Source organism: Varroa destructor, unplaced genomic scaffold, assembly GCF_002443255.2.
Source record: "Varroa destructor unplaced genomic scaffold, Vdes_3.0 BEIS01000003.1, whole genome shotgun sequence".
NCBI classification, from domain to species: domain Eukaryota; kingdom Metazoa; phylum Arthropoda; class Arachnida; order Mesostigmata; family Varroidae; genus Varroa; species Varroa destructor.
This window is the reverse complement of record NW_019211456.1, coordinates 51,470,583-51,484,617: the sequence shown is the minus strand read 5'-3', so window position 1 is coordinate 51,484,617 and position 14,035 is coordinate 51,470,583. Positions and strand designations below refer to the sequence as shown.

Below are 14,035 nucleotides of genomic sequence, written 5' to 3'. Positions count from 1 at the left end.
GAAAAAAGTTGTTTTTCCTTAATATATTAGGGGATACACCTGATTTGATGCATAGGTTAATAAACTTTATCACTGGGATAGCCAGCAGCGAAGTACAACTTTCTATTTTCTATCTACAACTAGCATCTGATCCTTAATAAACAACTTCGATTTACATTAAAAAAGAGGACATCGTACTCTATTTGGTAGATAATAAACGGTAAAGTAGTACATACGAAAATACATTTTTGCTGTGTTTAATGTTCAACGGTAAAATTGTCCCGAGGAAGAACGGAATCGCGTTACAAACACACGTGAACCGAAAGTGCGGGGACTAATATAAAATTAGATGGTTACAGCCGTTGTTCATCAGGTTACACTTAACTTAGTTCTTAACTTAAAATTTATTGAAGAACTGCTGCATACTAGCTTAGAAGGTTTCAACGCAAGTGCACAACAATTCTGTGTATATAGAAGCAGGGCGATAAATATCTTTACTGAGAGTGTTAGTAATTTATTTTCATGTTTAGACATTTAATAATGTTTACAAACAGAACTCTTTTAAAACAAAGCAATCTACTAAAAGTAGTAGAATTATTACAAACAACTATTGCGATATGCGTGTCTCATGACCAAAAATTCAGGTAATTATGAAAACGTTCAGTCAGGGAAATTGGATTCCTATGTTTCAGTTCAGACATTCTGATCCCTAATTGCTTAAAATCGAACAAATTTACGGTAGGCTAACAAGGACATAAACTAAATTAAGTTGTCAAACACTTGTTGTTTTGATCAGTATCAATATACTCGCATACATAGGCATTTGGTAAACGATGCATACATTTGTTAAAACTCATACAGACCTAAAATCAAAATTGACTCCCAGTCAATTTAAGAAATAGTATTTGACGTCGTAAATTTCTCATTAGCCTATATAACCTTCTGTGCATAACAGTAAACGCAAAATTATTATAAAAAGCTGCTGCTCTGTGAGATACGGTTGTTAGTGGGTGAATCATCTTGTTGACAATGCAGCATAGCAACGACTACAGTTAGGCAAGGTAAAATTAACATAGAATTTTCTTTATAGGAAGCACGCGCACAATTAAACATGCTTACGGGAGCAGATGTTCGATATGATCGACCGTTGAATGGCTCGCCCAAACACAGGCCATTGTATATATATATATATATATATATATATATAGTTTAATAGTAGATTCTAGCTAACGTTTATTGACAAATCTAATCTTCAGAAGATGCGAATCGTACCGCACGTCAGGCTGTTTCGAGGCGCGTAACATAAACATAACAAGGCTCATATTCTAAACGCGTTTTTTGTCACGCTTGGATTGCGTATTACTTATTCATAGTTAGGTTCACGAAATCGAATACTTATTCATATCGTAAACCAGTCACTTGTTAGGTTCCAGCAAAGATAAACATTTCTAGGCATTTATATTACTGGGCGGAATAGAGAATTTATTATACACTAACAAGGCAAGGGTTTCCAGGCGCGCAGGTACAGAATCGTCCGTTGTTCTCGTTTTTCACCAAAACAGAAATCGGAAACAACTAACTTCATTTGGACCTTACAATATGCTGCAAACACAACTTTACGTTTTGTTTTCGCAGCCTATAGTGAGTCAAAAAGCCACACGTGCGCGAGACATGTTTGAATAAGGTCGATGTTGTTTCAGGTTAATCTTCCTCCATGCATAAAGGGCGATGATGTTCGAGGAGTACCTGGCGCCGGAAGGCTGATTGGCCGGTAGCCTAAGGCATGCATCCGTAAGACGTATTCCGGCCATGCTTGGCTGTAGAGACCCAGATCAGAGCGCAGGCAACTCTTCAGTTCTGATTGACCCGTACCGCTAAATGCTGAACTGGTACAATCTGGCGATTATGCATGTGATAGGCTAAAGCAGGCTGCTAGGGATCCTGCCATAAGCGTCCTCCTCTGTAGGTAACCAGTCAAAACCGTGTGGCCGCCGAATCAAGAGCGGAGCGCTATTTCGCGCTCTGTAGAGGCGCGTGAGGAATGTGGAATGCTCGAAAAGCACTCGTGGCATTTAAAAATATGCCATGGGAATGCCCTAGTTTGAAAAGGGTTTCCGGATTTTTGACTTTTTAGAATACTATTTTGGTTTTTCGCAAAACAGTTGTAGCTATCGTAGATAGCAAACAATACACTAGCTGTGAAAAGGTGGTTCTTGAAAACATCGCGTGGGAATAAAATTCCAGGCATTTCATCGTCTGTCTTTGTAGGATAGCTGTCGGAAGGATCGTGTGTTAAAGGTAGCATTCCCTTTAAGAGTCAACGTGTAATACCTATTGACATAGACTGCTTAAAATACCTGCATAACACACATTGTTGTAAAGTATAAATGTTGCACAACGCTATCGTATTTACCGACGATACTGCCGCATACCCTTCAAGACATTTTTCCTATTTTGTACTTTTTGTCAACTAGTATGTATCTGTTGCACCCCCTACAAAACCGTCGTGGAATAACCTTTTGGCATTTCGGGTGCACTAACAGCGTCTAGACACAAACATGATTGCTGTTCCTAAGCCGACAGTTGGATGTGGTGAACATTCTGCTTAGCTGGCAGGCGATTCGCCCTCTACAGAACATCTTTCCTCTAAGCGGAGAGTGTTGGAGGCTCCGTGCACAATATGGCTGGAAGTTTTCTGGAATCCATGTAAGAGCTAATATTGAACCGTCTGGAAGATCGCACCAGAAAGAAACGGCCATCCGGGGAAATGGCGTTTTTGGAAGGGGTGAAGCGGTTGCCAGTCAGGTAATGCGACCATGTTGTTTAGTCGAGGGTGTAGCACCTTACAGTTCTCTTCATAAATCTCACATACATGGATATATTGTTCCCGAAAAACAAAACAAAAAAAACGCGTAATATATCGTAAATATATATATCTTTGGTATTTACACTTTAAATTACGCAATGTATCGCATGCGTGTTTGAAGCATGTTTTTTGGTGTCGTTATTATCATTCAGACGTGACTGCTGCTCTTGCTGATCAGAGAAAGCCTTAATCCAATATAGCAGAGTAAAATAAGACGGTGTACAGTAAGTAGATTAGCATTTTTCCTTAAAAAGTTTGGAACCTGCTATTTTAGAATAGTTTGTCGTTTCGAATTAGGAAAGAGATGTAGCCACAAATGCAGGCTTTGTCCACCCTTTAACTCTTGAAATCAGATAATTACACGGGCGTCTTTGGATGTGATTCATGATCAATTATCGGTATGAAATGCATGTTACAATAAAGTGTCAGTTTTAAAATATTGATACTTTTCTAATTCATGTTGTACAAATCCTATGAAGTCGTTCAATATTAACGCAAAATAGAAATGGAAATTGCTTGCGTTCATCAACAGCACCCGTGCACACTTGTTCCAACAATTAGCCCGAACTGTTTTGGCACTAATGCTTTTATTGGTACTCGTACTCTTCTTCGTTACAAGGGGCACGTTTTTGACATCTGACGATCCCTGTGAGGTGACTAGCACAGAGCTGCCCAAATCAAGTTGTATTTTCGATACTACCGTTAAACCCAGACAGTTGACCCATTTCATTTGCAATATATATCTCCCGTTCTGGGCAACTGATATGAAATGCATATTAATGTATAATCGGCGTAATATTTTTCGGCCACTGGAAATTCTATTGGCTCGGTCACAGTTGGTTCGGCCCGTCCTAGTCTCTTGTTTCAGCATTGCGCGCCTCTGTGAGTATCCTAGTGCACTTAGGTTTCTTTATTAATGGTTATACATGCGCAGTTTTGGATTCCTTCTACAAAGCACCAAACAGTTGCCTAGAATTTCACTTCCGCTTTTAGTTACTGATCTTCTAAAGTCTTCATATAGTTGTATTTAAAAATGGTGTGAGTCTTGTATTAAGAAAGTCCGTATTGAAATCTCTAACACTCTGACTGGTTTCTAATTGCCGAGTTGTAGGATCACAACTAAACAGCCAATTAGGGAAAAGGCGCTTTGAATCAATATTCAGTCATCTAGTATAAAATATGCTAATCCGTTTAGCCCAAAATACACAGTCAACAGCTCAGCCTGGGTCTTAGACGCTAGGTCAGACTTCCGGACTGTTTTCCACTTGTGGCATTATCGCCAAGTGCCCCCTAGTGAGTAGCGACTTTCACGATATCTATTAATATGGCAAAGATACACGCCGGAAAACGCTATTAGATACTATACTCGGCTTGCACACAACAGTATTTCAGAAAAAAAAACGTGTGATTAGGTAAATAAAAAAAAAGATGATCAAATACGGTGGTCCGAGTTGCGCAGGTGGTAGTTTGAAGCTTATCGTTAGAAGTTACTACTGGTGATACTATAGCGTAGTACTATAATTACAACATTACTATAAACGTCTCTTTCAAAGTGAATTTTATCGAAGCTAGAAGAATCAAAATAAAGAACAGTTTTTAAGACCTTTTATGAATTTGTGTCCCATCTATTATTTGATATTATTCCAGTGAAAGAATCGGAAGCACGGGTAATATCATATCGCATACTCCCCTTGTAGCTCTAGTTTCGTGTCAGGACCGGGCTCCGCTTACGATGGTAACACTGAAAAGTATCTTGATGTTGAGTCGCAGGGCGCTTCGGTTTGTCATATTTGCCGACAGAGAAAATGCCAAGGAGCTCAACACGCAAGTAATAACCACTATATCTATATATCATTAATATTTACATTTCACCTTACTTTCGCTCTCGTTAAACAGCAGTTATAACTTAAAACAATTAATGCTGTATTTTACGATAAAATCGTGCGGTGTAGTTTTCGAACGCTAATCACTATTTTTCGCTTACCCAAATAAATTTGATGCCGAAGGTTGAATGGTGCGCAGCTTCAGTGTTTTTCCAAAGGATCTATACGTTGAGGCGAGACAACCGCGCGTTTTACCTGTATAAACCATTTTATTATCACATGTATGTCTATTTCAACCCTATCATTTAGAGGAACTCGAGTGATGACTAACCGCTGCGTCCTGTAGAATGAGATGATTCTTTATTGGAGACACGCATGTGTGGCGCTGAAAAGCGCAACATTTGCAAAAAAACTTGTTTGTGCTTCGTTTTTTCACCGCAGATTTCCCGATTTCCTCGACGAATTCGCGCGCGAGCCGAGTTTTCCATACTTCCGGTCGAATTTCCTGCCAGCGCTCGGGAGTCTAAGGCGAAGGACATTGCTCGAAGGAGCAGAATATCAGCTGCACAGGGTCAAGCAATGCCCGATGTCGGCTCAGAGTGGCAACAGCTCTTTAAACCATGTTCCGCTCAGCGACTTTTTCTACCAGATCTTCTTAAGGTACTTTTGTTATTTTTGTCCTTCTACGCACTTTTTCCGAACCAAATGTGTTGACTAATTATATATTATGAATAGAGAACTTACTTTGAAAGTTGTAGTAACTACTGTACCACTTTTCTTGTTCGTGTAATCTTTTTATAGCGTTGTGGAATATTAGAATTTATCGTATCGTATCGTATTATCTAGATCGTAATTACGGAAATGATTATAAAATCGACTCGTTTCTATTAATGCATATTTTATTACTCTGTGCAAATAGACTGAAGATTCAGTGCTGTATGTGGACACTGATACCGTTTTTCTCCGTCCGGTTGAACAGCTTTGGAACATTTTCGGAAGAATGAACGAATCACAAATCGCAGCCGCGGCTGCCGAAAGCGAGGATGAAAAGTCAGGTATAAGAATGGATTTTTATCTATAATCGTTATTTTTTTAACCTTATAAGTGCATTAATGACGTAATACTTGTATATCACAGACCGAATTGAAATAATTCTAAATTTAATTGTGTCGGTGAATATCAACATAGTACGTTAAGTCTTGGAGTATTTGAGGCTTATTTTTATAGTCATTCTCATTTCGCAATTTCTTACAGTCATTTTCTAATGTTTACTGTTATAAGACAAGTTATATAGATAACAGGATCCGTATACACGCAATTCCTACAGGGTGGTACTCCCGGTTAGCTCGGCATCCTTACGTTCGACCTCGAGGGGTAAATTCGGGTGTGATGCTTTTGAACCTTACACGGCTCAGAACTTTCGGCTGGTCTCAGAGGGTAGCGTCAGTGTATGAGCAATGGCGTGAGCGTGTCGTCTGGGGAGATCAAGACATTATTAATATTGTTTTCAGCAATTATTCCGGTAAGTATTTACTAGTATTTAGATAGCGTAACATATGTTTCGGTTGGGAAGATCAAGACATTATTAATATTGTTTTCAGCAATTATTCCGGTAAGTATTTACTAGTATTTAGATAGCGTAACATATGTTTCGGTTGGGAAGATCAAGTCATTATTAATATTGTTTTCAGCAATTATTCCGGTAAGTATTTACTAGTATTTAGATAGCGTAACATATGTTTCGGTATTTTTAATATCCCTTAGCTTAAGCGATATTACTAAAGATATGTTTACGATTTACTAAATAACAAGAACGATATTGCTTACGAAATTCTAGAAATCGCTCGTTGATTTTAAACGAACTGTATGGCTGAACATTATGATATAATAGAGCTGTGCATTCAATCATGGGGCCCATGGGTATTTTTTTGAATCAATTGCAGAAGTTGTGTATATTTTGCCCTGCGAGTGGAATTTTCGTCCAGATCATTGCCAATATTCAACTTCCTGTCGAGGCGCCAATCGACAAGGACCCGGATTGTTACATGGAAGTAGGGCTGTGTTCACTAACAACAAACAGCCCGCTTTCCGGGCCATCTTTAAAGCGTTCCAACAGTTTACATTTCGGAAGAAAACCACAAAATTGAAATCTAGGCAAATAACAAAATCAAATACTCCGATCAGCGTGGTCCGCGCACATAATTCTATTGCTAATTACAGAGACAAAAGGCAATTGTCTACAAATATAGCCTCACCGGCAGATGTCGTACGTACAATAAATGGTAGGCGCGACGGGAGCGATGCTAAAAATGTACAACATCGTAAAACTGTGAATTCGCATAAGGTACGCGACTACGGAGGAAAGTACTTAAAATTCAATAAAGTTGCAATAAAGAGTACCGACTACGACTACATTGCAGAGGAAAGTTTCGCTCAAAATGGGGAAAAGAAGGGCAGGCAACTAAATGCCAAAGAAGATGACTTTAGAGAAAACCAAATCGTGATAGCGGATGAGGATGACCAATTGTCAATCAAAGAACGATTGATCAATCCTCTAACGATTGGGATATTTGAAACTGTCAACACGCGATGTGGCCGCTTCCTCAAAGCTCATACCAAACGAATTACTCGAGCATTGCACGCCAGAGCAGCGGACCTTTGACCTAAAAAAAAGTAATATTTTTATTAAAATGCTTCACTGTACCAGAAAATTCTAGTTTGTAAGTCAGGTTGGCGGGATCTAACCTCGGTTGCGCCAAGCTAAGTGAGCAAGCATACTGAAGAGACGAACGCATCTTGTGCGACAAATGACTTTATATACGAAAAAAATTACAACACCTGATTGAGTAGGCTTAGGACTGACATGGAAATGCTGTAAGTCTAGATTCACCTCACTTAGGTATCAATAGTAATATAAAGGCTAAATAATTAAGCTGATTTGGGTCTTACCTTTAAACCCAATATTGTTTCTATAAAAGTGTTTGCAACTCGCATAGGTCTCATCTACGCAAAAAATCGAATTAGCGAAAGCGGAAACCAAACGAAAAGAAGGACTATAAAAATAAGAGCTTCGGTTTCAATATGAAAAAACCGAACATATTTACAAAATGTCAGCCAGAGGAGAAGATGTACAGCAAACTCAGTACAGCAAACGTAAATGTAGGAAAGTTTACAAAAATGCTTGTACAGTTTTTTAGAACGCTGATGTTTGTATAATTTTATAAAACCCCTAAAATCAGATCTGCAAATTTCTTACAGAAGAGCAGTTAATTTTAGTGAATAATGACTGAAATAAATAAATATGGATATCAGTTTTCCGCAAAGAACACCTAAAAAAATCGTTTTAAAGAAAAACGAAGTACTTGATGCAGTGTGCGTGTTGGCTTTGATTAGTCTATTTCGAAGATTTACGAATAGAGCTTGTAGAAACAGTCACATCCGTCACAGTGATAATCGTCATAGAATTAGTAATTCACAGTGAAAAAAAATAAAACAGAAGTACTCAACGATTGTATATACAAGTGTGGTCTCCCTAGCGAAAGTGGAGATTGAAATAAGGTTAAAAAATACTATGTAAATAATTGTAAACAATCACCGAATGAACGTATATGATATTAATACAATTTGTACTGAAGCTAGTCTGATATAAGAGTGCCATTAAATATTAAAAATAATTTCTTGTCGTATTTGTTTTGACTGTTTCTTAATCTACGCAAGGAAGGTATCTGTTTGCACCGGTTGTAGGCTCCGCTACGTGTAGACTTTTCATTAGGATCAATTACTGATCTCTCACTTCTAAATTGGAATTGCAGGCATTACCAGCAGTAGAATACAGATATTTTGAGCTTAAAGCACCATCATACCTGTTAAAAATCTCGTAATTATGCAAAGGTTACTTCTACGCAGCAAGACACACGATTTTTAAACATGGAAATCGCCATTAGCTATCGTGACTCAGGGAATACTAGACAAAAATTGTGATATTTAAAACTAGATAAATAAATTTTCGAAATTTACCAATTTTTCGTTCCGCGGTAAAACTTCGCTTATCCGAGCATACATTATGTTGACCATCCCCTATATATCACCATAAGTAGACACACTAAATATTCGAACTGCCATATTTTCCAACAGCATTTTAGCTTTATTCTCGAAACATTAGAGAGGCTATTTACTTCGTAAAAATAATTCAGAAAAAAGTGCGCTTTTACTTTCACATTTGTGTAAGTCATATTTATTGCATTTGACACCAGAAAAGATATTTCATATAAATTGTATCTGCAAAAAAATAAAAACATTTACCGTTCTATTGTTCGTTTTTTACAATATGCTTCAGCAAACAATGTATCCTAAAGTTGGTGGCGCCATTAGCGATGCCGAGGGTCATTTCGAGAACTTACAATAACGGTAGTGGGCATCAAGACAAGCTTCTATAATAATGGAACGTGAATAAGCCTAATCGGCATTCCAACCTGTGGTTACAGTTATCCTCTCATTGACTTGATTTTGGTTTTAACTGATTCTTTGAATTGGCTGAATGTCGGCACCGACTGTAAAATTCCTCTTGATAGAAGCGCTCGGACTGTCACTCCGGTTACAGCGATAGTTGTAACATAACGGATTGGAGCAATCAACTACGCCGGTAATGAAAACACGAAATTAGTGAGAAGTCAAGTTTAGTAGAATGTAGTAAGAGCTAAAATAGAGATACGAAAATGTTTGTTAACTAGCAAATACAAGTTGTTGGTTTAGTTAGTCGTAGTCAATTAGTGCAACGTTATTACGTTCAGGCGTCGTTTTGCTTAAAAGTGTTAATAAGAGTTGCATGGAAATAGGATTATGTTCAACATTGACCCACATACAAGAAGTCCGGCAATTTTCTAAATACTGTATAGCTTTTTAACAAAGTCGAGAGCGTAAAATAAGCTCAATGAAGTAACTGCACCTTATATCCTGCATAACCAACTGCTACATGGCTGACAGCGGAGTCCCGTATAGGGTCGACATACTGCGCCGGAATCCCGATGAAATCCATCAAGGGAACTGGACTTATTCCCCTAGAACGAAATCCTTACCTCGTTATTTTTTGTTATTTGTGCTCCTAATTTTATTATTCTCCGTCACATAAATTAAGGTCTTCGTCTTAGGGTTGCGCTGTGCAATGTGCGAATAAATTCAGAAGCTCAATATACTCTTCACCCTTTAGCACTCCTACTTCCTCAATAGGAAAGCCTTCCATTTATTGTAGGTGTATGTGTACAATACAGATACGTTTTTATTGCCAACAGCAATTTACATCTGTGTAAGTTGCTACATCCTTCTTCCGTAGCTGACTCTCACCTGTCCTTTCCATAATGGGCCTATATTGCCATGTTGTACCGTTCTGCCTCAACGACCTTTTAAACTTTCGCTTAGTAAAGAAACACGCTGTAATCCGAATCAGGATCGCTAAATGAGATAGCTGTGCGTTACGGTACTGAGGTTAGCATGCCATTAGACCTGTATTTCTTCACAACTTCCTCAACTGAGGATCTCAATCGTTCTGTTCATCATTAGTGAATCGCGAGTCAAGAAAATCTATTTAGAGATAATTCAAATTGAGTCCCCTTCCTTGGCACAAATGAATAAAACCGAGCACTTCGTTGCAATGTGTACTATGCTAAAACATTGTTCCTTGTGATAACCGCGATATCCACTATAGGGCAGTGTTAATGACGCCTTGTGGCGATGATTGCAGCACTGTTTGCAGCAATAGACTTCCCAGGGCATCAAAAGGTATAAATGAATACGTACGCTTTCGAAAGATAGTAGAAGCAGAGGAAGTAGCCAAACGATGTAGTGATATGGACTGGTAACATGACATACCAGTAGCGCGCGAAGTCATCTTTGAACCTATATAGAGTCAAAATTCTCTATGTAAGATTAAAAAGACAATCAGCAAGAACCACAACACGTATGGGATTGGATACAACACCTAAATATATCTCCCGGACAGCGTCAGTTTATTTAAGACCAAATCTGCATCTCAAAAAACTGTCGCTCATATCTGGTTTTCTTCAAAACTGCGAAAATGGTCAACTGGAAAGCTTTAAAGCGTACGCGCTATATCTAGAGAAATGTATCGTGTCTCGCATGTTGCTGTTTATGCAGATCACAGTCGCCAGACGTCAAGCATGACGATTTTGGTGACAGCCTGATTAATTTATTTCGGTCTCTATATAATTAACGAATAACAATATGACAGATATTAGAAAATAGCAATTCGACTACCTTTGAAATAGAGTTCGATCTTCTCCAGACTTCGTGGGATTTTCTGATGTTTGAGCAGAATCCTTTGCATGTTTATTCTCGTGACTCAATGAAGTGTTCATATTGCGGGAATGAAGATCATTAGGAGTATAAACAATTTTTGGATCTTCGTATCTTAAGTAGAATCTGTTCGTCATAAGACATCGCGAACCTGAAAATCAATAAACAGTTCAAAATATTTATTGTATTATTTTATAAAGCAGAAATCATATGTTATCAATGTACGGTAATTGTAAGCGTATATACGTGTATATAAATAAGATTGTGAATATTTATATATTAGTAAATGATCATTAAATGCTTATGCTGATACACACATATAGAGACATGTCTGAATGCTTGAAACACCCGACCATCCTTAGAGTTGGTGCACATCATTAGTGCACACCAAGTAACATATTCTTTCGAGTTTCAAACACTCGTTGCTTTGCACTGTAAAGTGCACTATATATTTATTAAGGCGATTAACTTCCTTTCGCTATATACATACTAACACAGCGCCATGGCTAACCAACCATGCACGTACATTAGCTCATGGTCCGTAGGAATAGGAATCGTTGTGAAATAGAACAAAGAAAAACAAAAGAGTTGTACCTGAATAGTGCTGAGCAGATGAAAGCAGAATGCACCGAAGTACTGTAGAAGACCGTCTGGCAACTGCCAATACACGCAGAGCTCCACTCGAGGCCATTAAAAATTATCTTTTCAAGATAAACACATGGGTCCACGCAACATAAACATTAAAAAAATTGGCAGCTTAATCCCACCGAATGCATATACTATTATCACTAAAGATAGGTAATGGCATCACATGTCTTATCTTAACAAAGAACTTTTTAGTTCCATGATAATAGGTATATTAGCTATTTTGTACTTTTGATAAACATTTACTTTAACACGTGTTCCTTTACATTTAGGAAAAGTACGCCACACGGATGGCATCTGGAACTATGGCCCAGTTAACAATGAGCCTTTTTGTTTGGAAAATTTCGAAAAAAATATTTAGGTTTCCTTTCGCTACTGTCAGCTGTCGTGCGTCGTTGGAGCAAGGGCCGACCCGGTGAGGAAAGAGTGAAAAAACCCTTGGCGGGCGATTTGAATAATCGTCCGTAGTAAAAGTGAAAAGAATTGCAGCTGTAGTGGCAATGATCGATTGGAGTTCCAGTCATAATAAACCTTTAAGTCATATCACGGCTGAATGCATACATATGGATTCAACAGGGATCTTATTCTTGGATGACATACACTTCTGTATTGTCGGCCCTCCAGCTAAACAGAGTCGGTGCTCAGTTAGACGTACTTAAAAAGACTCAATCAAATGGTCGATTACTTAGAACTAAAGCGCGATCTGTTCAAACAATTTTTGGTTTTTCAAAACGGGATTATGGTGTTATTATATGGCATTTTATACTGGTGCCTTATATGTCGATAAAGACATTAGCAAACATGTTTACATTGCTTACAAATGACGTTAAATGTAAAACTGACATATCGTTATTCAGTGATGGCAGGCGTGATGATATCAGATTGTAGCGAGTCCAACAATATCTCTCCGTGCTAACACCTTGTATTATGTAACATAATTGCCATCTGCAGAAAGCGACTAAATGGTGATGTTTAACTGAGCTTGATTAATTTGAGTGCTTTTTTACTATTTTGTGCGTTTCCGTATGTGAAGCGTCGAAGTGGGAAGAAGAACAGCTGTCACTGAGGAAGTACTGCTTGGCAGATTGCGGTAGCATGCAAGGCGAAATTGCTGAAATGATTCAGGCTTACGAGCATGCAGTCGCCAACGCTGTTGGTAAGCAGAGAGAAAACCTCCCGCTGTCGTCATATAAAATCAGAATGAAGAATCAAAGCAAGTCTACTCTGAAGTGAGATGATCATGTGACTAGTTACAAACACCAAAAAGATAGTTTTGTCTCGTATTATGCCTTGCAGAGGACACTAAAGGACCGTGGATTTGCTGTATCGAAAATTATGCTTTGCAGCGGATACAAAAACGCTAGGCTCAATGCCAGTAGACCTTTTTGAGAAACTTCAATTGACAGAAACGTGAATGAAACGGGCCGCCCTCATTAAGCAAACCGAGTCAAAAGCTGGTCCTGGAAAAAAAGTCTATTTCTAAGACGTATCTGATTTTGAAATTCGCGGAAAAACATCTATCATGCCCTTAGGTGTGTTGACGAACAATTTTTTTAAAAGTGTATCGTGTCGAAAATCAAACATTCGTCGAAAGTTAAGCTGCGGTCCATGACTTTATCGCTGGAATGACACCATTTTACCTAAGGATTACGATAGCAACAGTAAGGAATGAAATTACCGAGAGTAGGACGCTGCCTCAGGTACCGCAATCACGCTCAGGTGCTGCCGTAATCTGTTAATTCGACAGGCCTCAACCTTACAGAGAACGCCCGGAAAACCGTAAAATTATGGAAAAAAAAAGACAGGAATTAACAAAAATTTCACATCTCTGTGCAAAATCACTGATATGCGGCAAACTGCTGAAGTACGCCTCAGATGTGATAGTTACTGCTGCAAGAAGCGATACCGCAAAATACTGATGTTCGAACTATGTGACATCGCTTCTCAGCAGTTTGAGAATGTTCGCTGATTTTTTTTTATACTGCCATTTTCATAGGCTGAAAACAGTTGGAGTCTATTTGATGGAACATCGACTACATACCACAAACTGCATATAAGAGCATCAGTTTCCTACAACTACACCTGCTCAGGTCAAAGTATCGATGGCATCTTCTATTATATAATAATAGTAATAAAATTGAATTATCGTGGCAACACCCAGTGAAACAAAGCTAGCTTTATAGCCATGCTTAGCAGTAATACTAATTTATAAACAAATCTGCTTGGAATGAAGCTTAAAGTCAGGCGGTTCGTCCGTCGGTAACAAAGTCCAACCGTTGGAAGGGCGGCCGACATTACCTTGGGTACATGCGTAGCCTAAAACAGGCCAACTGCCTGAGAGAAAACTAATTCGATAAACGATTCGTTTTCGAATACCAGTTTTGAAATAAACATCCTTTCATATATATATATA

General features: G+C 38.4%; 2 protein-coding genes and 1 long non-coding RNA gene across 10 annotated transcripts; 2 read left to right on the top strand and 1 right to left on the bottom strand.

The window, feature by feature from the left end:
- Positions 1-84: 84 nt before the first annotated feature.
- LOC111247235 (glucoside xylosyltransferase 1-like) lies at positions 85-8,354 on the top strand. 6 transcript variants are annotated; one of them, XM_086983601.1, is made up of 6 exons: positions 97-3,069; positions 4,493-4,673; positions 5,110-5,328; positions 5,588-5,723; positions 5,996-6,190; positions 6,612-8,354. In XM_086983601.1, exons 2-6 carry the CDS (start codon positions 4,578-4,580, stop codon positions 7,328-7,330), a joined length of 1,365 nt encoding a protein of 454 aa, XP_086839727.1. In that variant the 5' UTR covers positions 97-3,069; positions 4,493-4,577; the 3' UTR covers positions 7,331-8,354. The 6 variants fall into 6 exon arrangements, with proteins under 6 accessions (XP_086839730.1, XP_086839729.1, XP_086839727.1 ...); XM_086983599.1 differs by having other exon boundaries at positions 97-3,727; XM_086983600.1 differs by lacking the exon at positions 97-3,069 and adding an exon at positions 4,120-4,138.
- A 519-nt stretch (positions 8,355-8,873) lies between these two features.
- On the bottom strand, positions 8,874-12,038 carry LOC111247236 (uncharacterized protein C18orf19 homolog B-like). Of its 3 annotated transcripts, none has more exons than XM_022797918.2 (6): positions 11,889-12,038; positions 11,572-11,678; positions 10,939-11,128; positions 10,462-10,560; positions 9,614-9,725; positions 8,874-9,302 (listed from the first exon to the last, which is right to left on the bottom strand). In XM_022797918.2, the coding sequence occupies exons 2-6, from the start codon at positions 11,666-11,668 to the stop codon at positions 9,153-9,155; spliced, it is 648 nt and encodes a 215-aa protein (XP_022653653.1). In that variant the 5' UTR covers positions 11,669-11,678; positions 11,889-12,038; the 3' UTR covers positions 8,874-9,152. The 3 variants fall into 3 exon arrangements, with proteins under 3 accessions (XP_022653653.1, XP_022653652.1, XP_022653651.1); XM_022797917.2 differs by having other exon boundaries at positions 11,869-12,025; XM_022797916.2 differs by having other exon boundaries at positions 11,572-12,025.
- Positions 12,039-12,265: 227 nt separating this feature from the next.
- On the top strand, positions 12,266-13,792 carry LOC147757104 (uncharacterized). The gene is made up of 2 exons (XR_015323727.1): positions 12,266-12,778; positions 12,919-13,792. It is a non-coding gene; the product is annotated as an uncharacterized LOC147757104 (long non-coding RNA).
- The last annotated feature ends 243 nt before the right edge of the window (positions 13,793-14,035 follow it).

Bases quoted from the DNA above. Each gene is read 5' to 3' on its own strand.
- LOC111247236 (XM_022797918.2), bottom strand. From the start codon at position 11,668: ATGGCCTCGAGTGGAGCTCTGCGTGTATTGGCAGTTGCCAGACGGTCT. The intron at 11,129-11,571 runs GTACAACTCTTT...ATTGATTTTCAG, and splicing joins ATCTGCTCAGCACTATTCAG to GTTCGCGATGTCTTATGACG. The intron at 10,561-10,938 runs GTAGTCGAATTG...GACTCTATATAG, and splicing joins GATCGAACTCTATTTCAAAG to GTTCAAAGATGACTTCGCGC.
- LOC111247235 (XM_086983601.1), top strand. From the start codon at position 4,578: ATGGTAACACTGAAAAGTATCTTGATGTTGAGTCGCAGGGCGCTTCGG. The intron at 4,674-5,109 runs GTAATAACCACT...TTTTCACCGCAG, and splicing joins CCAAGGAGCTCAACACGCAA to ATTTCCCGATTTCCTCGACG. The intron at 5,724-5,995 runs GTATAAGAATGG...CAATTCCTACAG, and splicing joins AAGCGAGGATGAAAAGTCAG to GGTGGTACTCCCGGTTAGCT.